Below are 26,066 nucleotides of genomic sequence, written 5' to 3'. Positions count from 1 at the left end.
CTCCCGGCGTGACGCTGCGCGCTGACGTCACGGGGCTGTAATGGTGGTGTGCCTCGAGATTTTTTTCATCAAACAAGTGTGCCTTTGCCCAAAAAAGTTTGGGAAACACTGGTTTAGGGCTCTTTGAATGAACACAAGAATCATAAACACGACCCAATCACTGACAAACATTGCAGTTCCCCAGAGTTTCTAAATCCCGACAATGCAATTAAAGAAAATATATATCCTTGGAAATATTAAGTGGAACCACACACAGGCTTAAAGCCCTCGGTCTCAGCCCTCTGGCAGGCAATTATAGAGTGCCTGGTTGATATGTACAGCGTCACAGCATTGTGTAGAAAGACTGCTGTTTCATGGCAGCTTACATTCTGAAAGTGAGGGCGTAGGGAATCAAGGAGTCGTTGTGTCCTAACACAGACATTGTGGCAGCTGCCATACTAGCCACTTCCTGTGCTTTCATCAGCTGCCAGTGTCACTGAGACCCTCCCATTCCAGTTTGGTTTTCTAGCTCATCTTCCCATCTTTTCTCAACACACGGTTTGTGGCATATTTTGAAATGCAATTGTAGATGAGCAAAATGCAGAGGAGAATCAGCAGAATGAGTGGTCCATGAGGGAGTTGTTGATGAGCCTCACTTTCTGCCTCACTTTGCCTGCATTGCGCTGCCATTACCATACCCAGCCCTACCGTTAGGCAGAGGCTGTGTAAACACTGTACCTTCAAAGTGCCTTCTTTCTTTCCCTCAGGGAATTCTGGACATTGTGGTTTATCTCTCACGGGGTTACAACTCTCAGCCACCCTTAACAAGCTCCAGTGCCCAGAATTCTTGGAGGGAAAGAATGTGCTTCAAATCTCCCTTAAAGAGATTGTGCGTACACAGCCAGGTGAGGCAGCTGAGGAGTGTGAGGTGATGGAGGGAAGAGCTTGTGCCAGGTGGGCCACGCAGTGCTTCCTCAGCTCACCTGCTGCCTTCAGGTGCTGTGAAGGATGCTTTTCTGTCACCAGTGCTGAAGTAAGGTTTACTTGCCAGTCTGGCTGGCTTTTTTTCTATAGAATAGGGAAAGGTGCCATCTTGTCCCTCAGGGCTTTTTTTCAGCCAGAGCTCAACTCCGGTGCCTCTCAGGTGGGCACCATTGCCATAATAAGAGAACAAGGGAGGTGTTCATTGTGAGTTCTGGCGCTTCTTTTTCTAGAAAAATAGCACTGTTGTCCTTCACCTCAATATATCTTGGGCCAGCCCTGACTATAATCCTGCAGCATGGTCCACCCCATCCCCATCCAATTTTATTCTGTTTTCTTTTTAAATTCAAATTAAATCTAGTTTTTGAGCTAAAGCATGAATGCACAAATAAAATAGTACAACCCCCTCCATTAAAGCCTGGTTGCATGAATAGGTTTTGTTTTAAAATGAATGAGAAAAAGATGAGATTGGCTCAGCCTGCAAAAAGGAAAGTGCTCATAGAAATTTAATTAATACTAATAAATAATAATAATAATAGGTAATTCAAGCACAGAAGCTGTTTTACAGTCACACCAAATGGAGAGGCTTTCGCTGCTTAAGGGTTGCAGTCCCAAACCCACTTCCTAGCATCTAATGGGACTTGCTGTACAGTGGTACCTCAGGTTACATACGCTTCAGGTTACAGACTCCGCTAACCCAGAAATATTACCTCGGGTTAAGAACTTTGCTTCAGGATGAGAACAGAAATTGTGCTCTGGCGGCGCAGCGGCAGCAGGAGGCCCCATTAGCTAAAGTGGTGCTTCAGGTTAAGAACGGACCTCCAGAAGGAATTAAGTACTTAAGCTGAGGTACCACTGTATTGTTTTTAACACTCGATTGGAAGCTGCCCAGAGTGGCTGGGGAAACTCAGCCAGATGGGTGGGGTATAAATAATAAATTGTTGTTGTTGTTGTTGTTGTTGTTGTTGTTGTTGTTGTTGTTGTTGTTGTTGTTGTTACTTCACCCGACCCAAGGGAGTGAGCAGTGTGAATTATGAAGGATTGTCACACCACCATTTCCCTACCAAAAATCACCACCTGAAGCTGCTATTTCCCCACTATTCCAGTCCTAACCATACTTTTAAAACATGCTCTTAAATTAATGTTACCAGACGTCCCCGTTTCCCAGGGATAGTCCCTGGATTGACAAATCAGTCCCCTGACAAAATCCATGGAAGTTGAAAAGTGTCCCCGGATTCATTGAAAAAAATCTGGGAACCTTATTTTAAATGTGGGTTTTCTTTTTTGCTTTTTAAAAATTGTATCTGTAAAACCAGTGCCATCTAGTGTCTGATCCACGTTTGGAAATAATTAGTGACTAATTACAATGTTTTGCATCATAAATTGTAATTGTCATGAATTTGTTGCATGGAATGCAACAAAAAGGCCATTATATTGCACCTTAAAATTTTATTTTAGCTTTTTATAATATAGTTTTATTGTTTGCAATACAGTATATAACAATTAAAAAAGAAAGAATACAATAACAAAATCCCAACTTTTAGCTTTTTAAAGAATGTGCACTAAGATGTATATTTTGAATGATTTATTTACTTTTCTTTTTTGTATGTTTGCTCAAGGAAACTTTGCCCCTTTGGTTGTTCATTAGAAAATTTATTTCCTTCCATCTGTAGAGATCATGCAGACCAATCCCTAAGCCACTTTGAGCCCTTTGAGGAAAGAAAAGTTGATAGAGTGATCAAATAAACAAGCAAGTAGATGGAACAATCAAATAAATGCAGATCATGGAAATTATTTGGGGTGGGGGTTGTCAGGTGAAGAGGGGTCTTTCATGAAAGGGCTGAGATGTTTATTTTTCTTTCTTTCTAGACTTCTTCCCAGCCAAACTGCCTGGAATCCAAAAGCATATCTTAACTCAGTTTGCTTGCTTTAAAATGAACAGGATAACCTTGTTCAAATTAAAGTATTTTATGATTGCATCTGACTAAGCACTCTAGTCTACAAATGCTTGTGCCATACTAAATCTGCCTTTATTGCACTTGCTTGTTCAAACAATCCTATGCACGCTTGTTTATTTGTTACATTTATATCCACCTGCCCTCGAAGGAGCTCGGGGTGCAAACGTGCTTCTCCCCCCCCCGCCCTGCCCCATTGTGAGGTGGGTTAGGCTGAGAGACTGGGACTGGCACGAGGTCACCCAGTGAACTGCACAGCTCAGGGCGGAGTTGAGCCCTTGCCTCCTAGGTCTTGCTCACTTATGTTTTAATAAACATATAACAACAACCTATTATTTATATGTTGCCCATCCAACTGGGCTGCCCCAGCCACTCTGGGCAACTTCCAACAAATTAAAACACAGTAAGATATCAAACATTAAAAACTTCCCTATACTGTACAAGGCTTTCATATATATACACACACACACACTACAGCACTGCAGTTCACTCTTGGCTTACCAGGAAGTAAATCTAAACGAGGCTTCCTAATGATTAAACCTGTATAGAATTGTGCTGTTAATGTTACTATTCACTAGATTTTAGAATTTGGGAGGGATAAAAATCCCATTTTGTGCATGTGCGTGTATAATGCAATATCTCTGAAATCAAAAAGTTGCTGCTCATCCCCGAAAACTGGGTGAGTCCCTATGCCTGATGTGTGTCTTAATTCACCCTGCTGAGCTTGCATTCACAATTCCCTCTTTTCACTCTCAGCCAGCAAACTCCGGCAGCTGCGTGGAACTGCTTAATGCAGGGCAGTGAATTCGCCTCTTTGTTCTGAGCATGCTCCAAACCGGTGGGCATGCTCAGTAATGTTTCTTTATTTCTTTTAAAGCAGCAGCAAAGCCGCCTGATTCGCAGAAGCCGGGAGCAGAACTTCCTCGGCTGGGCCAGGTGAGAGAGCGGGGCCCCGTTTCCATGGCTGCCGGTGGCTGGGTTGCGCATGGTGCCAGATGCATTGGCAAAGGAGGGCGCTAGTTCAGGGCTCTTGGGCAATGAATAGGGCGAGGCTATTGCTTTGCTTTGCCATGGTCCGGGGGACTGGTCATTTGTAACAAGGCAGTCCTTCACTGTCTTCTAAGGAGTGCATGCCGCCCTGCAGAGGGACGAATGCCCTGAAGCAATGGTGTTTCTTTCTTAAAACAACAGCAATGGTATTTTCATATTGGTTCAAGACAGTCCAGGAAGACAGTTTGTGTGCAAAATGCAAAACTGCAGCTGTCCGTCTTATTGCCTCCTTTAGTTATGGCTGGTGGAGTGAAAGTCACAAAGTGGTTTGTCCGCTTCTTTTTCAGGCTGAAGGGCTGTGGTTTGGTTTGGTTTGGTTTGGTTTTCAAAGGCAGAGGAGAAGGAAAGGGAGTGGTAGAAGTGCCTTGCGCAAGAAGTTGTTGAATCTTGAGGGTGATTTCATGAAGTTCTTTGAAAGCACAAACACTTAGGGACCCAAAGAAGCAATGGGCACTCTGCCTTTGAAATGTGAAAGTCAGCAGTTTAGATAGATAGAGAGATAAGATAGTCATTTGGATTTATAGCCCACCCTTCACCTCAAGGTTACGGCAACTCAGTAACAGCAAGATCTTATAGCACCATCTCCCTCTCGCCCAAGACCTGGGCAAAGATGTGTATTTGAACCAAGCCACAGTGAACAATGATGGCACTAGATGTTTATTGGAGGGAGGAACCACCACCGAGAAAGTCATGTTATGGGTGTTCATCCTGCAGGCCTTAGAAGACAGCAAGCACTGCTAATAGCACCCATTATAATATCCAGGCAGGTGCGTATGGAAGGAGTCCTCTCTCCGTCAGATATTTGGGACCACATGACTGGGCTCCACCTCTAACTGGTGGTATCATCTTCTCCTCTGTCTAATATCTACATGAAGCCATTGAGAGTGGCCATGATGGAATTCTGAGCAAGGTGTCATTAGTACATTAATGATACTCAGTTCTATTTCTCTGTAACGTCTGAATTAGGAATACTGGTTCTGGCCAGGATCCTGTTTCATCCAGTGACCAACCAGATGTGTCCAAGAGGCCCACAAGTAGAGCATAAAGGGCAACAGCCTTTTCCTTTCCTTTCCCTCTTCCAGCTGCTTCCATTATTGTGGAAGTGAATGCCATATGCATTTACGTACTGCATCATGAAATCCATATAGGCTTCCCAGAACATAGGCTCTCTAGGGTGGCTTGCAAAACAAATACAGTCATACCTCATGTTATGTTTGCTTTGTGTTATGTTTTTTCAGGTTGTGTCCCGCGGCGACCCGGAAGTACCGGAAAGGGTTACTTCCGGGTTTCACTGCTCGCGCATTAACGCAAGCACTAAATCGTGCTTCACACATGCACACAAGTGCCAAATTGTGCTGCGCAGATACAGCGCTTCAGGTTTCGGGCTTTTCATGTTGTGAATGGGTCTCTGGAACGGATCCTGTTCGCAATCACAGGTACCACTGTACAGCCATTAAAAGCAATAGGAGCTTTTAAAAACTAAAAATGCAGTCATGAGGCAAGGTACAGTATGTGCTGTTGGGTGGCTGTTTATTTGTCTTGTTGCTGAATGTTTGCCAAAACTGCATATTGTTTTTGAAAAAACAATAGAAAGTTCTCTCTGTCCTGGACTCTGTCTGTAAGGGTTAAGAGAGGGGTACTCAACATCTGCTTATTTTCCTGTCACGATCAGGGCTCTTCTCTTTCTCGGACTCCACCCCAGCCGCTCTATGGCAGCCCAGAAGAAACTCCAGGGTGTTGTGGCAGCCACTGTCACGCCAATGACTCCGGATGGGTAACTATCTCCCTGGCCTTCAAAGCAACGGCAGTAAGGTTTGATGGGCTCTTAAATAAATCACAGGCACAGATCATGATTCGTTTTATCATATCCTTCATTGCCTATCTGCACATGTCTTGCAACAGAAAGGGGGAAATTGGATTTAAAATGGCAATAATTAACCAGTGCGTTGGGTCTTGCCATCAAATTTTAGAGCGCAGCTTGCCTGCAACTACAAAATACTAAGTTTTTGTCCCTCTTAAGCAGATAGCTTGGCTCACTTGCTTGAGGTATCTGTCTGCACTGCTTCAGAGGCAGTGTGCTGCTTATTTGCACCGGGACTGTTATCTCTTCCTTTCCCGTACTGCTGCCTCCCCTTCTTTAAATTCCTCAGAGCAAGGACCTCTAGTGTGTGTGAAATACATAACTTACAAAGTTACTCTGTATGGCTCTGTGTACCTGGGTGCCAGAATTCAAAGACCCACTCCACCAGGGCATGGCTAAGGCTGATGGGACTTGTATTCAGAAGCACCTTGAGGGCTCTTGGATGGCTGACCTAAGGAGTCACCATTTATCTATGGCAACCACTTTTGAAATGGAGAGGCGTTTCTAAAGCAATTTGTGGCACTGTGGCACTGTGACCTGCTGTTCCGAGGAGAGGGAACCCAACACCCCAAAGGTTGCACACAGGCCCTTGGAGATGCCTGAAGTTCCTCTTTAGCTCCTCGCCCAAGTGGGCTCCTTTGTAAGATGTGGAGGATCCTGATCTGGAGCAGGTGTTTGGATCCAATCCTTTGCAGATATATTATTCTAGTGTAGAGTAGACTAGGAGTGGGCAGTCTGCCTCCCTGCATTGTCCAGTTTCTAGTGGCCAACCCAATGCATGCTGGTTGCTGGAATTCTTGCAAATAGTGCTGGACTGAGTAGACCTTGGTCTGATCTCTCATCCGTTCTTAAGCAACCATGCGTGCTTGGGCAGTCATTGAGCACAGATTAGTTAAACCTTAACTGTTAAGATTGTATAGTTAGGATCTCTTGCCTGGTAGGGGAGATGACAGGCGTTCAACAGAGTCAGCAAACACTCCCTGCCTGGTGAATTCAGGAAACTGCCTGCCTATTTAGTCAATGGAAAAATCACAATTCTCACTTCCACCTAAAGTTCAGAAGGACCAGTCGTTCCCTTTAATGTAGGTTTTGATTGTATCCATGAATTTTTTATATATATTTTAAAAATTGTACTGAATATGCTTTTTATGATGTACATTGCTTAGAGATTTTATAAAAAGCAGTTTATAAATACTTATAGATTAAATGAAATAAATATAAAACTGTGGTAGTTCTAGTAAGAAGGAAAAAAGTGGACGATAGAAGGGTGAAATTGGCCCACCATTGGAATAAACCATAATGGTAGCCGCCGCCCCCCCCCCCGCCCCCATTTAACAAAAGAAAACTAAATTTTAAAAAACAGACTCTTGCTTATTCCTGTGCTGCCTCTCTGGCTCCTGGAGCCCTGCGCAACCCGGCAAGCTTAAGATCAAGAGCTGAACGGGACTACCCAGAGTTTATCAGGAAGGAAAACAGACAGTGTTGTTGGCCAGCCATTCTCTTTTCAAGAATGTGGCCCATCTTCACAGATCACTAGTTTGCTTCTGTCCGCAAGGGGTGAGGCACTTATTAACAACGCTGACCTTGGTACAAACAAGTGAGGTGACCTTGGAGCCAGAGACCCTGTGGCAACGATGCCTTGGCCCAGGGCTTCCTCCTGCTCCTGTGGCCGTGCAAATGCCTTTCCAAGAGGCAGGATGGACTCCCCTGAACGTTCATGGGTCGTGGACTGGGGCGTCTTCCAACTGGGACTGAGTGGGAAATGGGAAAACAGGTGGGCTTCCCTGTTTGGTTTGCTGCTTGCTCTGTATCCAGAAGCCCCACTTGGACCGGCAGCTAGACAGAACAGAGTTTCCGAGCCCTCTGCTCTTGGCAAAACCTGGTGACGTCAGACAGACGGTGTTTTCCTGCTGCTCCCATTCGGAGTTGGAAAGCTATCCGGAGATAGCAGGGGGGAAACGGGAACAAGGAGTGGACAACAGCTTTTGCAGCCTGCAAAACATGGTTGAACGTTTTCATGCTCTGGGCTCTCCTTTCTTTGGCTTTCTGGTTTCTGTTTTTGTGTCATTTGTGAAAACACCAGAAAAACTGTGAATGGAAGCAAAATTAGTATGGCATTAGTGTCCTGCAGAGAGTGATGCCTTTTATCATATGATTCTATGATCTGTCTGGCGAGGGAAGATTGGTTGTTCAGGTTCAGTTTTCGTGTGTACCTGCCTGGCACTTCACATTCTGGGTTTTTCTTTTCAGTTACGGATATAGGTGATCATGCTTCCTGTCTTGTGTTCCTTTCTTCAGAGAAATCAACCTCTCTGTGATTGGCCAATATGTGGACTACCTGATAAATGAGCAAGGTGTGAAGAATGTCTTTGGTAAGATATGGCTTATGAGACCATTTGCTTTTGTGTGGCCTGTCTCCTACACAGAAATGGCTATCATTTCAGCCCCAGACATCTAAGATGACACAATATATCATGATAACTTTATATTACCTTCAGGATTAAAGTACCATGCCTCTGAATGTGTCAGTTTGGGGAGCAACAGCAGGAGAGTGCTATTGTACTCTAGGCTTTCCAGAGGCATAGAATTATACAGGTGAAAGGGACCCCAAGTGTCATCTAGTCCAGCCCCCTCCACTGTAGGAAGGCATCTGATTGGCCACTGTGGGAAATGGGATGCTGGCCCTTGGTCTGATTTGATGCAGCAGAGCTCTTCTTATCAAAAGAGTCTATGCACAGTCTGGTAGATAACTTGGCTGCCCATATTCACTCCAGGGAAGCCTATGACAACTGAAATGAATATTTATTGTTGCAGTGTGTGGTGTTTGTAGGTACTTGTTTCTGAAACGGAGCCTTCTCCATGGATGTTTCTGCTGTGATAGGTCCCATGTGCATGCTTCCCCCAAAGAATTGTGGGAACTGTAGTTAACTGTGCTGAGAGTTGTTCGGGGACCCTTATTCCGCCTCGCAGAGCTACAATTCCCAGAGTTCCCTGGGAAGAGAGATTGTTTTTTTTAAACCTCTCTGTGCACTTTAGCCCTTGTACCATGGGCCAACAGATCTGACCCAGTATAAGGCGCAAGGCTGGACCAAGACATTTTGGCCCCTGCAGTAAACCACAAAATGGCGCCCACCGCACCCCTCCAGGGAAGAAGGGGTGAGCAAAGATCTACATCAGGAACAGGGGGAACTAAAGATCTACATTGAGATAGATGGCGGGAGGAGATCAGCAGTGCCTCCTATTGGCCAAGAGGCCACTGTAGAGGGGGCATGGGGTGTGCTGATGCCGCTGCTGCTAATACATTCCTTGGAGGCCAGAACTGCTGCCCCTGTGGGTTCTCCCGCCTGAGGCAGTCGCTTCACCTTTCCTCATGAGTGGGCCGGCCCTGATAAGGCAGCTTGCTATGTTCCTGCAGTCACCCCACGAGGCTCCTCACGGGGTCCCTGCCATGGGAGCATATTCACCCAGTGCTTTTCCAGCTGCACTGGCTCCCGGTGGAGTACAGGGTCAGATTGAAGGTGCTGCTTTTGACCTTTAAAGCCCTTCACGGCCTCGGACCCTCGTACCTACGGGACCGCCTCTCCCGGTATGCCCCACGGAGAGCCTCCGTAAATAGCAACACCCTAGAGGTCCGAGGCCCTAAAGAAGTCAGATTAGCCTCAACCAGAGCCAGGGCCTTTTCAACTCTGGCTCCGGCCTGGTGGAACGCTCTGTCACAAGAGACCAGGGCCCTGCGGGATCTGATTTCTTTCCACAGGGCCTGTAAGACAAAGTTGTCTGCCTGGCCTTTGGCTTGGAGCTAATTTGATTCCCTCCCCCTCTTTCTTTTTCCTCCTGTAATGAGGCTGCAGCCTAATGTTTTAATGTTGTATCTTAATCTTTTAAATTGTATTTTAATCAACTTGTTTTTATTATTGGTTGTTAGCCGCCCTGAGCCCGGTCTTGGCTGGGGAGGGCGGGGTATAAATAAAAAAAAATATTATTATGAGCTGTGAAGCAAGGCTTCCTGCAAACATGCTGAAGTAATCATTCCCCCTGCCAAAAAATAAAATAAAAATCTATGTGTGCAAATACTTCCATTTTTTCCTTTTTTGGTCACAGTAAATGGAACTACAGGAGAAGGCCTGTCCCTGAGCATTCAGGAGAGGAAGCAGCTGGCCGAAGAGTGGGTGACTAAGGGCAAAGATAAGTGAGTAACTCGGGGGGGGGGGGGGAGAGATTGGTGTGTTTCATGGAAATCACTGGCTATCTAAGCAAAGACAGATGATTGTGAAATCCGTGTTCTGTTTCCTTCCTTTTTTCCCCCTTTAAAGGCCAGGGAGAGGGGAACAGTTTTTCAAGACTACTGTTGAAAGTAACAAGCTGCAGTATGTTAATGTCTGTCTCTCATCTCCAGCAGATTTCTTTATTTCTTCTCATTGCTCAAAGAAAACAAGGAAAATAAAAGTGGATATTTATAGGAGGAGAGCTGTCTGTCTTGTTTGTGTCTATGCCATTCCTTGCAGGCTGAAAATAAGGATGGAGAGGGCTATGGGATATGGGGAAAGAGAGAGTGTTGTTTCTTTAAGACAGAACGCTCGGGCTGCGATGATCCTGGTTCAGAGATGAAAGAATAGCTTTACCTTTTATGACAGTGGAACAGATTTCCTCAGAAGGTGGTGGACTCTCCTTCCTTGGAGGTTTTTAAAGCAAAGGTTGCATGACCGTGCATCTAGTTGAGATTCCTCCATTGCAGGGGGTTGGACTAGATGACCCTTGGGGTCCCTTCCAATGCTACAATTCTGTGATTCTATGTATGAATTATGTAGAAATCACTGGAGGGCAGAGCACACAGAGCATGAAAGCTTTTAAAAATCCTTTTCCTTCTACTTGCAGATGTTAACTTCGTAATAATAACAGTCTGTGGATATATTGGTTTCTGCTTTTAAAGATTAATCTCCCCTTCAAAAAGGTTGCTAAAAACAATTTCAAATGGCTTTGATGCAGCCCCCTTTCGTTCTCTTTTTAATTTGCTACCTTGACTACTGCTTAAACTTTAAATAGCTGTAATCCTCTGATTCTATAAGAGCACGGGGATATCACCTGTAAAGTGGCTGTGAGTGGGCCAAATAATAATTTTTACCATTCCAAAGTTTTCTGGCATAGGTAGCATCTGCCAATGGTGATGCTCTGTATGGTGATGATGTTCCACCTCCGCGGCCAGAGTCCTTGTGTCTCTGGATGCCAGTGGCTGGGAAGCCCAGTGGGGAGAGCACTGTGGAGCTCAGGTGAGGCACCTGGCCGGCCGCAGTGAGAGCAGGATGCTGGACCGCGTGGACGGGCCATGGGCCTGACCCAGCAGAGCTCTTTTCATGGTCCTGTGACTCCTGGCTTTCCCACTGAATATCATACATTATTTTTTCTTAATTGGTGTTCTCTTATGAATATTTATAGTACTTTATGTAAACCACTTAAGATATTTATTTTTGATTAAGCTGGCTTTAAATCTTGCTAAGTGAAGGCACAAATCTTCAGAGAAGAGTTTCTGGGGCACTCCTGAAGGGGGGGATGTGACTCAATATGCTCCTTTTCCCCTGCAAGTTTTTGAAGCATGGCCTACAGATTTTGACTGCGTTCTACTTTTGCTCTGTGTTCTATTTTGCTGTTCATCTTTTTGAAATACCTGCATTTCTGCATAAATATGCCTCTTCACTGAACTAAATGGCCTATATCCCTGTGTTGCACGTTGTCACATGTGATGAACACACGTCTGTATGCTGATGTGTGGGCACTGAGAGGCTAACTACACATTAAGTCCCAATGCTCTCCTCCTCCTCCTCCTCCTCCTCCTCCTCCTCCTCCTCCTCCTCCTCTTCTTCTTCTTCTTCTTCTTCTTCTTCTTCTTCTTCTTCCTCTTCTTCTTCTTCAAGTTGCTTTAGAACAGATCATTTGAAAGCAAGTGAAAGACTATCAAGGGAGAGGGAAAGCTGTGGAGCAGTTTGGACTGGAGATGTCTGAGGAAGGAATCAAGTGTCCTGTTCTGCTTTTCTGTTAATTCTTAATTGCCTCTCAGCAAAGCAGATTTTCTATTCCAAGATATTAGATCAGGGAGACCTTTTCAAGCCAAGAGGCTGCTTTCCCTCACACTCTCTATCCTCCACTCAGGCAAGCAAGCAGCATCATCATGGCTCGGGGGCACATCCCACCCTGGCAAAAATAGCTGGAGACAACGCGGCTGAGACCTTATGCAACCTCTGGGTCTGTGTTTCCCCACCCTGATATAGAGACATACATGCACATGTACAAATACATAGACCTGGTTTTAATACATGAGTTTGTCCTCGACAAGGTTGCAGTTAAATAGATATTATGAAATGGTTGCACTGCAGACTATCAGCAATAAGACTACACACACACACACACACACACACACACACTTTCCTCTTTTCTTCTTTGCAGACTGGATTACGTGATTATTCATGTTGGCGCACTCAGTTTACCAGAAGCAAGGGGACTGGTGAGTGTGTGTTTTTAATGTATTTCCCCCCTGTTTTTATCCTCCATGAACTTTGGCTGCACAAGGAGACAGTCCCCCGCCTACATTTATTTATTCATTGCATTTATATCCCGCCTTCCCTCCAAGGAGCTCAAGGTGGCATGCTACATATAACTCTCCTCCTGCACATTTTATCATCACAACAGCCCTGCGAGGGAGGCTAGGCTGAGTGTGAATGAGTGGCTTAAGGCTACCCAATGGCAGTGAGCTTCATGGCTGAGGGGGGATTTGAACCCTGGTCTCCCACATCCTAGTCCAGCACTCTAACCATTATGCCACATTGGCTCCCTTCATGTCAGTGCAGGGCTGAGAAGCTACACTTGCTGAAATTCCGCCTCCTATGAAGGATAGCAGGTCTTCTGGTCCCTCTAAAGCAGCCTCTCCCAACCTGGTACTCTCCAGATGTTGCTGGACTACAACTCCCATCATCCCTGACCATGGGCCACGCGGGCTTGAGATGATGGAAGTTGGAGTCTGGCATCAGTTGCAGAGCGCCAGGTTCAGGGAAGCAGCTTTAGGGAGAAAATAAGGTGAGCGTATAGTTGCAACAAATGTAAGTGGGTTCCAGCTATCTAAAAAAATAAAGTGTTATTTGCATTGCAGATACTTGGAGTAGCTGATTGTTAGCATATGATCACTGCAGATGATCAAGACACATAAAGCCCACCAAAAGAATTGCTTTGCAATCAGAATATCTCCTTCTGAAAACAGCCAGGAATGGCTATAGAAACAATACCATCGGGAGATCCAGTTATATTTCTATATATATAACTCTAGCTGGGGAATTCTCATGTGATTTGGGAATAGACAAGTGATCTGTTCCTTTTCTAGCACTTCCGTGATGGTGCCAATCTCTGTGGATTTCTTTCCTTCCTTTTCAGGCTAAGCATGCAGCAGAAATAGGAGCGGATGGCATAGCTGTCATCGCCCCCTCTTTCTTCAAACAGGTGAAGAAAGGTGAGGAGGCAGGTCCCACTATATTATTTCCCCTCTTTCCATCCACATCCCAGGCAGGTCTTCAGTACTGTGAAGAACAATGTTGTTGGGATGTGCAGCGGTAAAGCCAGAGGATGTGAGCTGTTTCTGTTAACAGCTGCAAAATCAATGCCTCAGCCGTTACTTTTCAATTTACATTCCCTCTTTGTATTCTATGGGAGTGTAGAAAAGCCACAAAATGTGGCATTGGGGGCAAGTTCACCTTCCTGTGGATCTCTGCTTCCATTTGAAAAGGAAAGAAACCAACTTTGCAGTCCTTGTGGCTTGGAAGACACACATTAAAATGATCAGGTAATGGACCTTGTAAAATCTCAGAAGCCAGAGTGGGGGCTGAATAAGAATTCCAGTGATCAGGAGGTGAGGCTCCAGTGCCTTCCATAGCTCATTGCCTCTCCTCTTGACTGACAGAGACAGAATAAATTATGCAAGATGAGCATGATAAATTATACAAATTTGCATAATTTATATAGGCTGCAAAACACCTGGCTTGAGAGCAGTACATGTGAAAAGGATCTAGGAGTCTTGGTTGACCACAAACTTGACATGAGCCAACAGTGTGACGCGGCAGCTAAAAAAGCCAATGCAATTCTGGGCTGCATCAATAGGAGTATAGCATCTAGATCAAGGGAAGTAATAGTGCCACTGTATTCTGCTCTGGTCAGACCTCACCTGGAGTACTGTGTCCAGTTCTGGGCACCACAGTTCAAGAAGGACACTGACAAACTGGAACGTGTCCAGAGGAGGGCAACCAAAATGGTCAAAGGCCTGGAAACGATGCCTTATGAGGAACGGCTAAGGGAGCTGGGCATGTTTAGCCTGGAGAAGAGGAGGTTAAGGGGTGATATGATAGCCATGTTCAAATATATAAAAGGATGTCACATAGAGGAGGGAGAAAGGTTGTTTTCTGCCGCTCCAGAGAAGCGGACACGGAGCAACGGATCCAAACTACAAGAAAGAAGATTCCACCTAAACATTAGGAAGAACTTCCTGACAGTAAGAGCTGTTTGACAGTGGAATTTGCTGCCAAGGAGTGTGGTGGAGTCTCCTACTTTGGAGGTCTTTAAGCAGAGGCTTGACAACCATATGTCAGGAGTGCTCTGAAGGTGTTTCCTGCTTGGCAGGGGGTTGGACTCGATGGCCCTTGTGGTCTCTTCCAACTCTATGATTCTATGATTCTATGAGTTAGCGACTACAGCACCCCTTCAAGAGTGGATTTTAAACTCTCTCTGTGTTGGATGGGGGGGGGGGTAAGTTGTGCAGGCAGTTTGGGGTTGCTACTTGCATGTCACATAGTCCTACATTGCACATGAGGTGTGCTCTTCAAAATTACCCAGGTTTTCAATTGCTTTCCTTGTCTTCTCCTATTTAGATGCTCTAGTTGCCTTCCTGCGGGATGTTGCATCTGAAGCCCCAGGCATCCCATTCTATTATTACCACATCCCTCCCCTGACTGGTATAAAAAGTAAGTGTTACTCGTCTAGACCATCCTAATTACATCGCAGGGAAAAGTTGGACTCGGCAGCTCTTTCTGTGTATGTTTGGTGTTTAAACTAATTTAGGCAAATGTCAAATGCATAGGATTGTGCTTCAGAATGTAGTGGTGGTCAAGATAGATGTATTGTACTAGTAGAGACATGGTCTAAGGAGCATAGTAGAAGCTAATTCCATCTTTGGAAATAATATTGCTAAACTCACTAGAACATTGATGTGTACTGGTGATTGATTAGGAGCAGATCCACACAAATCGTTTAGAGCACACCCAAGACACATTTATTGTAAATAAATTTTTATTGATTTTCACAATTGAATTCCACATTTAATCACAATAGTACTTCCCCCCCCCCACCCCCAAATTCACAAATACCCTTTTCAAAACCTTGTCTTTGAGGTTCTTTAAACCTCATTACTTCCCTCCATTCCCTCTTCTTGGTTCTTTATATAGACAAAATTATTCTGCATTTCCATATTCATGCTTAACCAATTATTATTTCTCTTAATTTATCCAAATTTCTACTGATTGCAAGTGTTTAGTCAAGGCCTATTGATGTTTGAACCTACTTGCCATACCCTGCAATCGAACAATAAACATTTCCCAGGATTTTTCCGAACTTTAGCATACTCCAACTTTCCCATCAGCAGACAGTATCCATAAAGAAAGATTTAGTAACCTTTTCACTTGCAAATTGTTTCCATGCAGTGATAGTTACTAATAAGACGGGAATGGACTTTTGACTCCAAATTCCACCTAATTAATTAATTAGGAATTAATTAATTCCGAAAGTAAATCTTTACCTTTCCATTGGCCTGGTAGTAATTTTTGGAAGATCTCTGCTTCAGGCTTGAGCTGAGGCTTCGCTCCCGCGGAGTTGTGATACTGCCATGACTGCAGGCTCGACTGCCGCTTCCTCCCCCCTCCCCATACTTTCCAGCACAAAAGGAGTTTGGGGGTTGCAGGAGAGCCCTTTTGATGGCTGCTGGACCTCTCAACACCCTGAGCACCTTCTCAGGGCTTTTTTGGGGGGTGCGCCTCACCTTGGCGCTTCCCTGTTTCTCCACGGGGCTCGAGTCCGTCAGACAATCGGACTCACTCTCCTTTCCACCATCTGCAGAAACCGGAAGTGCACCCAAGACACATTTAAAGCACATTACTTCCCTCAAATAGTGCTGGGAACTGTTGTTTGTTAAGGGTGCTGGGAACTGTAACTCTTTGAGGAGAATCCACAGTTCCCATGGTTCTTTAGGGAAGTCCTGTGCTTTAAATACTATTGTGATTAAATGTGGAATTCATACATGCTTTGAATGTTATGGTGTGGATCAGGACTAAGTCCCATTGTTCATACATGTGACATGTATTATGGGCATTATCCTTGTTTATATTCATTATAAAGTATATAAATTTTGAGCAGTGTAATGGCCAAGGTTTCCCCTCAAAATGCTAGAAAATGGTAGCTTTGTGAGAGTGCCAATAATAGTCTGTTAAACATTGCTTTACCTCCCTCTTGGCCCACAATTCCCAGAGTTCCTGCTCTGAGGCAAGAGGACGTCTGCAAAATCTGGTGTAAGATTATAGTGTATTCTGATCAAGGAATTCCATTTCTGTTGCCTTCCACAGATAAGCAAGAGGGAACTTTTGGGGGCATTCTTCCCAGATTTACACCTTTTCACAAGAACACATTCTTTGTAGTCTATTTTGGGATAGATTCACAGCCTCTATTGTGATGTTTTCTTGCCAGATGTGGTCATGTGCTTTGCCCAGTAAGACTTGAAAACTTGTTGGTGTTCCTCTCTTTTGCTTTCCCTCTCTGTTCAGTTACTGCCCAAGAACTGCTAGATGGGATGATAGAGCAGATTCCCACCTTTAAGGGGGTGAAGTTCAGTGATAAAGACCTCCTGGATTTTGGGCAGTGTGTGAAGAAAAATGACAGAGGCCAGTTTGTACTTCTGTATGGTGTGGATGAGGTAAGGCATTTCTATATTAATAACTCTGGTGTACTGGAATGGCACGATGGCTTCCTAAAGCAATGTAACCAAGTGAGTGCTTTTTGTGCTACTGGGGATATCTTCTGCCTACCAAAGAGCTGCCATGATCACTTGTTTTTGGTTTTTATGTAATTTTAAAAATTAATTTTCCATTTTTTAAAACAATATTATATCATCGTACAGTATCACCTTTTACATATTTTTAGCTCTACTGAGCTTTTGACTTCCCTCCGCTCCGTCATCTGGTTTTTATCAAACACATCTTAGAACCGCACATTTATATCGTCTAACTTCTACATGTAACTTAAATTATTTAGAACTTAAAGCACAAGTAGAAAGTTTCTTCTTTTAAACATTGTGAACTTTACCGCAATCCTGCTAGTGTCTTTATATGTTTACAATGATTGCCTAAGTATTCAATAAATTTACTCCATTCTCCCTGGAACACTTGGTCACTCTGGTTTTGGATTTTCCCCGTCAGCTTTGCCAATTCTGTATAGTCCATCATCTTCATTTGCCATTCCTCTATTGTCGGTATTCTTTCTGTTTCCACTTTTAGGCTAATAAAGTTCTAGCTCCTGTAGTGGCAAACATGAACAATTTCTGGTCAGCTTTTAATATTTCCACTCCAGTCATCCCCAGCAGGAATGCCTCTGGTTTTTTAGGGGCCGTTATCACTTTTTGAGGGATGCGGGTGGCGCTGTGGGTTAAACCACAGAGCCTAGCACTTGGCGATCAGAAGGCTGGCGGTTCGAATCCCCATGACGGGGTGAGCTCCCGTTGCTTGGTCCCTGCTCCTGCCAACCTAGCAGTTTGAAAGCACATCAAAGTACAAGTAGATAAATAGGTACCGCTCCGGCGGGAAGGTAAACGACGTTTCCGTGTGCTGCTCTGGTTTGCCAGAAGCGGCTTAGTCATGCTGGCCACATGACCCAGAAGCTGTACGCCCGCTCCCTCAGCCAATAAAGCGAGATGAGCGCCGCAACCCCAGAGTCGGTCACGACTGGACCCTAATGGTCAGGGGTCCCTTTACCTTTATCACTTTTTGAATACTGTCTTCCCAGCAGCAAGTTGTTCTACTGTTTTCTCAAGGAAATAAAAGATGTGTTTTTTGTCTTTCCCTAACCAGCAACTCCTGGCTGCACTCGCTATGGGAGCGACTGGGGCAGTTGGAAGGTCAGTCTCTCTTTCACAGCACAAACCTAACTATGTCTACTCAGAAGTAAATCCTATTGAATTCAGTAGGACGTACTCCCAGGTAAGGAGGGTTAGGCTAACAGCCTCAGTCATCTTTACGTGAATGAGAAAGTATGAATTCCAATGCCGCGTCTTTTGAAGCAAAGAGGATCATTTTGCAGTTCATTTTTCTGGCTGCTTTTAGCCCTGCACCAGCTTTTGTTTATACAGCTGAGTGATGAGTAAGAAAACTTTCATGTCTGAAACAGTTTTCTTCTTTTTACTGGTATAGCTCAGAGCTTCTCAAACTTATTTGGCCTACTGCTTCCTTTTCAGAAAAAAAACCTCAGTGCCCCCCCCCCCGGAAATGAACAAACAGAAAGATTCTGTGACAAATTTGCATTCTTTTATGTATCTATATTTCTACATATGTCCTACAACATAGTAAAGAAAGATGTTGTAAATAAGACACCTTATTCATTGCACAACAGATGAAACATGTGGCTTTTCAAAACTGGACAAGGAGGTGGATTAGTCCCTGGGATTAAAGGGAGTGGTGCAGTCCAGTCGACCTCAGGGGCGGGGCTGGTGCAGCAGCCTGCCTGCCATTGGCCAAATAGTGAGGCAAGCTGCTATCAGGTTAACCCAAAAAGGTTCATCCAAGCCTGGGAAAACCCACCACCTCCAGGATGACTGCCATCTAGGGAGGCATTGCTGCCATCCTGCAACAGCGCCCGACCTGGCGGTAAGCGTCATTACACAATAGATGAAACATGTACAAATGGTTTTTCAAATTTTTATTCTCTTCCACTGCCCCCTTATTTTTATTCAATGCCCCCAGTTGCACCTGAGGCTACTACTGTCCCCCGCCAGATCATTCCAGTGCCCCCCAGGGAGCGGTACTGCCCACTTTGGGAAACACCTGTCTAGCTTTTTGCCTGCAAATTCTTATTATCTGCACCTTCTGCCCTCTCCTGCTGACCAGTATTGTGGCTAAGGGCCCATTCATATTCAGCATGCTAACGCGTTGGTTGATTACTCTCAACCAATTATGTTTTGCATCCTGCTTGAGTGTTTTGGCCTGGCAGGGAGGGTGTCCTTGAACTCTGATCACGTCTCTTCCTTCCCTGGATGAAGAAGGATAGGAAGAAGGCAGCCTCTTGTGCAAATGTTGCCTTTCTTGCCTTTGGCCCTGGACACCACTGTCTTGTGGCCCCTGGAAACCTGTCTAGAGGGGAATGTGGCTCTGAGTCTGAAAAAGTTCCTTGCCCCATTTAGAATGGTAACCATAGAGGGCACACTCTGTTCAGGAGCAACTCCCCTCCCACTTTCTCCCTTTTAATAGCTTATTACACGTGACATGCTACTCTGTGCAGGAGCAAGTCCCAGTTTTGCACTGGAAGGATACCTTCAGATTTGCTATTCTGCTCAATCGATTCTAGTTATGGCGGCACATGTTAATACTAACTCTGCCTTTGCTCTGTTGGCTTTTGTCTTTGTACAGCACCTATAACTATCTGGGCAAGGCAAATAACTCGATGCTGGAAGCTTTTGCCAAGGGAGACCTCTCCTTGGCACAAAAATATCAGGTATGATATTTCTAACTGAAGCTGGTGACAGTGGATGATAGTAGGATAACAGATTCCTCCTTCCTTTTGTATACAGGTAACTCCCAACTTACACTGTCAGCCCAGGACCTCCATAGGCACTGCGCAGGCTTGCGCCCCAGAGAGGTCACCTGGGTGCTGCTAACGCAGCCCTTTGACTTCACCCCTGGAGGCGCACTCCATTGTCTCTCCAGACAGATGAATGCCAGCAACAACTCTATTCAACTTTACGCACTTAGCCCAAAAAAAATTAAAGGGGGGGAATGGCACCCCCACCATTTAACCCATTGTGTTTTGACTATACACGATTTTGGCATTATGCTCTATCCCCGGAGTATAACCCCCCCCCCCCGTAAGTTGTACGGTACAGATAACACACTCTAAAAGTCGTGTGCATCTCCCCCTTACCCTTCGCCCAGCTTGGGAGAATGGGCAAATGGGAACAGGTTTCTTGACATGTATCACTTGCTGAATGAGGAGCACCTGTCCTGTATTTGCACACAGTTGGTGTGGGACCATACGACCTAGCTGGCACTCTGCCAAAAATTTAAATAAACACTTTCATTGCACCCACCTCGGATCCTGTGTGCACTTCCCTTCCCAATCCTTCATTGTTCCCTCTCCCCTAATTACCTGATAACACTATGTATACCACCTCCAGTTTAACACTGTGTATTCCACCTCCAGTTGCCCTACACTTTTTTTTATTACCTATAATAAAATTAATAAACTTATTTTCTGTCTCTTAGTACAGTACCCAGGAAGTAATCAGCTTTTTCATGGCACAGGGTAGGTACCACAGTAGACTGAATCCTTTTCTGCCCATCAGACGTGGTTTATCCAACGTGCTTGAATGCTTCTGAATTTCCTTTTTTTTAAAAAAAGCTTTTATTGCCCAAGAAGCGCAGATATGTTCTGAAAGACTCCATTTAACTTTCTCTCTCTCCATTTTTCCTTTGCAAATTGCCCCTTGCACTTTCTTCAAATGCAGCTTTTCTCATGGGAGTAGCCAGGATTTTTGTTAAGAGGGGGGCAGAACCTCAGATTTGTATTGGTTTTTATTGATTTGGGGGGAGAGCTTCCTCTGGCCCTTCTTGGCTACGCCCCTGGGTTTTCTCCTACTGCTTTGATTTTCAGACCTCGATTTCTTTTCCAAATGCATTTCTTTAAAAATATATAATATTACTGTAAGATTATAGTAACAAATTATTTGTACTCAAGTGCTTACACTAAAGTGCATGTGCTCTATGCTAACCATCTAGCAGCTTGTACATTTGAACTATGCCTCAGATTTCATCTGTAGATATTCCATTGTGTATCTATTTGTAATATTATCTTGTTCGCTGCCATAGCATTTAGCCAGATTCCCCAAATGTTTAGCAACAGTAACGCTCCATGTCAGGCAGTAAATGCATTTCACGTGTGGTATAGTCAGCCCTAGAATTTTGAGAGCTCATATGACATTGTCATGTTGAATCAGTAAGTTCCCACGTGGACTCTCACCTCTGCATTGAGCTTACTGGGAAGCCTTTAGGCAGGCCAGTCTTTCAAGCCTTCTGCTGCCCCAGCTGCAATATGAAGACATCACATTGGGCAAAAGATTCCTGCATTGCAGGGGATTGCACTCGATGACCCTTGTGGTGCCTTCCAACTCTAAATTCTATGATTTGGTTGTTCTTTTGTCTGACTTGCGGGGCTATAATAAGAATTTAAGGTAAAGGGACCCCTGACCATTAGGTCCAGTCGTGGCCAACTCTGGGGTTGTAGCACTCATCTCGCTTTATTGGCCGAGGGAGCTTCCGGGTCATGTGGCCAGCATGACTAAGCCGCTTCTGGCGAAACCAGAGCAGCACACGGAAACGCCGTTTACCTTCCCACCGGAGCGGTACCTATTTATCTACTTGCACTTTGACATGCTTTCGAACTGCTAGGTTGGCAGGAGCAGGGACCGAGCAACGGGAGCTCACCCCGTCATGGGGATTTGAACCGCCAACCTTCTGATCGGCAAGTCCTAGACTCTGTGGTTTAACCCACAGTGCCACCCACGTCCCTTATAGTAAGAATTACAACAAACTAAAAGCTTAGAACACTGGAAAACCCAATAAATCTGATTACAATATTATGTTTTAACTTTTCTGTCAAAAACATTCAATAATTAAAGGTTGGGGACTAGTAAGTTGGCTAAAAGGTTGGGGGCAAGGGCCAGACTTCCTGAGATGCAGTAAATCATAGGGTTTCTCTCCCTCTGCTCTTTTATGAAAAGAAATTATTTTAGTCACATCCCCACTATACATTGTAAAGCACTCTTGTAACAGCTGCGGCTTTCCCTCAAAATCTTGGGAACTGTCATTTAAGGGTAATAGTCTCACATAGCTACAATTCCCAGGAACTACAGTTCCTAAGATTGTCCATGACTTTTGAATTGGTATGGGTGCTTTAAATGTATGGTGTGGTTGTGACCCCCATCATCGACTATAGAGTGGGGCAGAAACTTTGTCATTGTGGAATGATTTGTGTCCTTTTTTCTTCTGGCTAGGCTTTGGCGTTGCAGAGACCAAAGCAATTGTGACTCTGCTTTCAGGGATACCCATGGGTCCCCCACGACTTCCACTCTCAAGTGCCTCTGAGGAGTTCATTGCCAGTGTAAAACCCAAATTGGAGAGCCTGAAGAACTGTTGCTACAGCTGACTTTAAGTATCCAATGTGGGCATAGGAACATGGGCCATGCAACTTGGTGAACAGGTCTCACTTGCATACTTGAGATGCATCCTGACTGCTCAGCTTCCGTGAGGAAATTACTCGAAGACTCCTAACAGGGACTATGCATTGGTGCCCTCTACATACCTTGCCTGGATGGAAAAGAGTAGCTGCTTTGCTGCTTGGCAAGGATAGGATTCCTCTCCAACAAGAAGAAAATAGCTTATTTTGAAAATAGAAAGATGCTGTTGACAGAACGTCTATCATTCTTTTGCACTACTGGGAAATCAAGACACAGCTTAGACTCCTTTATGCTTTTCTTGCCACTTTCATATCAAACAATGATATAACTGGATTTAGTACCTTGTAAACCTGAATTGTGTTTACAGAACCCAGACTCTGGAAACTCCAATGTCGACGTTATTTCAAGAAGTTCCTAAACTTTTGCAAGTTGTTTTTCTATCTTCCTGCAGAGTTGCTGACATTGTTGGACTCCAACTGCCATTAGCTTCAGCCAGCTGGGCCAATAGTCAGGGATGATGGGAATTGTAGTCTGAAAACAGCTGGAGACCCAAGTTTGGGAAACACTGAGCTAAAGCTATCCTGCCAGGAGGTCCAATCTTCAGTAAGCACCTAGAGGTGATTCCTCATGAGTAGATCCAATAGTGGGACTCAAGCCTCTTGCTTCAAAATCAGTGCTTTCTAGGAAACAGGTCTATGGCTGGAGATGAGGCCAGGAAGCCTCTCCACCCATCAGGTTGTTTTACAACTCACATCAGGGAGCCTTATCCTGAGTCAGACCATTGTTAACACTGATTGGCAGTGACTGTCCACTCCACGGTTAGTAGGAAGCTGTTCTATGTACCCCCATGGCTGCAGAAGATTCTCTATACCAGTTAGGATCTCAAGGTCAGATACCCGGACTTTTCTGACAAGTAACCTGTGCCCCTGGCAAAGAATTCTGGGGAACATTCTGTAGCACAGACACGGTTCTTACTGAATGTTGTTCCATTGCTAAGTATGTGAATGGCCTTTAAAAAGTTAATCTAATGGGAGCTTTTCTTCCAATGCAAATAGCAGCTGTGGGGGACTGATCTGGATCATAGCCTAAAATCTCCCACCCACTCTGGATTATTCTACACAACCACACACACTGCTATTTTTTTTTAAAAAAAATTGTCCGGTTGCACCTTAGAGACCAACTAAGTTTATTCTTGGTGTAAGCTTTCGTGTGCATGATACACTGAAACAGAAGTCACCAGACCCTTATATATAGTGGGAGGGTGGGGTGGGGTTTTTCTCAGAAAGGAAGTAGGAGATGGGGGATTGACTCAATGGGTATGGTAAAAAGCAAGGGATTGTATGCAGATGACCAAAAATAGCTTTAGCATATGTAATGAGACGAGAATCCAATATCTCTATTCAGATCAGGGGTCTCCATAGTTTTCAGTTTAGCAATAAGTTGTAATTCAGCAACTTACAACCATACCCATTGAGTCAATCATGGTAAACCTGTTGACTGTTAACAACTGCGATTAGTCCTACAGGAAAAAGCAAGAGATAGTATGCAGATGACCAAAAAATAGCTTTAGCATATGTAACGAGACAAGAATCCGATATCTCTATAACTAAACTGAAAACTATGGAGAGACCTGGTCTGAATAGAGATATTGGATTCTTGTCTCATTACATATGCTAAAGCTATTTTTGGTCATCTGCATACTATCCTTTGATTTTTCCTGTAGGACTAATTACAGTCGTTAACAGGTTTACCATACCCATTGAGTCAATCACCCATCTCCTCCTACCCTTCTGAGAAAAAACCCACCCCACCCTCCCACTATATATAAGGGTTGGGTGACTTTTGTTTCAGTGTATCTGAAGAAGTATGTATGCACACGAAAGCTTAGACGCAGAACAGACATAGTTGATGTCTAAGGTGCTACTGGACAATTTTTTTAATTTTTATTTATTTTGATTGCGTCAGACCAACACGGCTCCCTACCTGAATCTATTTTTTAAAAGTCATTCACACAATTAGCCATTGGGCAAATGATATATCATGTGCACTTTGCATGGGAAAATATCAATACAGGTGTGCTAGGTTGGAGGTGATGACCTCATGATGAAAGAGAATGGTTTAGACAAGCTGCTCCCACTCACACAACTAAACCCTAAACAGTCTATGGAGCACAAGTTCAAGATTATTGGAATGGTAATGCCTCAAACCCTCTGTGGAGGCAAAGGAAAAAACACAACTTATTTTCTACTGAGGTTTTCAGCCTCAACAATTGAGGCAAACTACAAAAAAAACAATCTGCACTGCCAAGGAGGACATCAGAAATGTTACATAATAAATAAACTCAAATTGGTCCACTATGGATCCTATTATCACATCTGCTGGGAATGCAAGTTTGGACAAACTTTCTGGAAACACTTTACTGAGGTTTCTCGTTACAGGGCAGGCACTACAACCTGATCCTAAGCTCTTTAAAAATAGTATATTGATAACAATAAAGATTTAATGCTCTAAGACCTGCTAATCTTGTTGATCACTGTTGGACAGCTAATTACCCAACATTGGAAAATAGCTACCATCCTGAATTTTGAGGTGTGATGGGATAGGATGCAGAATGTAGTCCTAATGGAAAAACAAACAATTCAGAGCACTGGAGAAAATGAAAAGCTAGAATAACTTTGAAGGAGTTTGGTATATGCTTATTCAACATGTTGTGAAAGACAGCATTGCTGTGTTGCCACCATCAACTCATAGTACACTTCGAAATAACTTGTTGAGAAGATGTACAAGAGACACTTGATCTGGTGAGATTAAAATGAACAGTGTGAAGTATTTTATAAACTTACCTGTTACCTAACTGGAACGTATTAACATGCATGGAATGTCTGTGGGAGAAGGAAAGAGATTTCTTTGTTAACTTTACTTTCAAAACTGCAAAAATAAAGTCTTTTTCGTGGGCAGAAGGTTTCTTTCATGGTAGAATGCTCACAAGTCTTCTAATTGAGAAATGACTCTAAACAGGTTTTCAAAGAACTCCATTAATTATAGTTAGAGGTAGGTAGGTAGCTGTGTTGGTCTGCCGTAGTCGAAACAAAATTTAAAAATTCCTTCCAGTAGCACCTTAGAGACCAACTAAGTTAGTTATTGGTTAGTTATTGGTTTTTGTTATTGGTATAACAAACTTAGTTGGTCTCCATTAATTATAGTTCTGAAGCTGCTGCTCGACACAAATTGTAACAGAAAGTAAAGTGCCACAATAAATTTGTGTGGCCTGTTGGTGATGAGCAGCTATTTTAGGCTACTTGTAAGTAAGGACAGGACCATGAAAGTAAATTATGATTGTCCAGAACCTGCTATAGTTCATTGGTGATGAAGGTGTAGGTGGCAAGCACTGCCCTGTCAGCCTCTCTTCTGAGCCTGTCTTGCAATAAATTATTCCCAGATAGCAAGTCTGGCCTTCTCAATCTTGTCTGCCTCCCCCTGGCCACCTGCCCTTCATTAGGTGAGAAATGCAGTTTAAGAAAACCCTTCAGCTGTGTGTTTCTGTCCAACAAGTTGCAACAAATGTGGAGTAAGAAATATCTTCCAAGTCCTGCGGCACCTTAAGAGCTGGCAAAATTATCATGGCACTTTACTGGATGCACAGGTGATGCTAGGCTTTCATATTCCTTGTTAAGCCTAAAATAGACAATACTGTACCACAATTTGGGACACTGGTTGAGAGAAGGGT

The 26,066-nt window shown here is 44.1% G+C and overlaps 1 protein-coding gene across 2 annotated transcripts; it reads left to right on the top strand.

Annotated features, from left to right (window-relative positions):
* The first annotated feature begins 3,682 nt into the window (after window positions 1-3,682).
* Window positions 3,683-25,299, top strand: NPL (N-acetylneuraminate pyruvate lyase). Of its 2 annotated transcripts, XM_083507201.1 has the most exons (13): window positions 3,689-3,851; window positions 5,638-5,739; window positions 8,125-8,198; window positions 9,928-10,015; window positions 12,265-12,322; window positions 13,243-13,318; window positions 14,727-14,819; window positions 16,668-16,816; window positions 17,967-18,013; window positions 19,518-19,602; window positions 20,370-20,409; window positions 22,157-23,335; window positions 25,115-25,299. In XM_083507201.1, exons 1-12 carry the CDS (start codon window positions 3,760-3,762, stop codon window positions 22,306-22,308), a joined length of 1,056 nt encoding a protein of 351 aa, XP_083363327.1. In that variant the 5' UTR covers window positions 3,689-3,759; the 3' UTR covers window positions 22,309-23,335; window positions 25,115-25,299. The 2 variants fall into 2 exon arrangements, with proteins under 2 accessions (XP_083363328.1, XP_083363327.1); XM_083507202.1 differs by lacking the exon at window positions 5,638-5,739 and having other exon boundaries at window positions 3,683-3,851.
* The last annotated feature ends 767 nt before the right edge of the window (window positions 25,300-26,066 follow it).

This window comes from Podarcis liolepis (genome assembly GCF_965112155.1).
Source record: "Podarcis liolepis genome assembly, chromosome: 6".
NCBI classification, from domain to species: domain Eukaryota; kingdom Metazoa; phylum Chordata; class Lepidosauria; order Squamata; family Lacertidae; genus Podarcis; species Podarcis liolepis.
The sequence above is the reverse complement of the archived record's forward strand: the minus strand, read 5'-3'. Positions and strand labels throughout refer to the sequence as shown.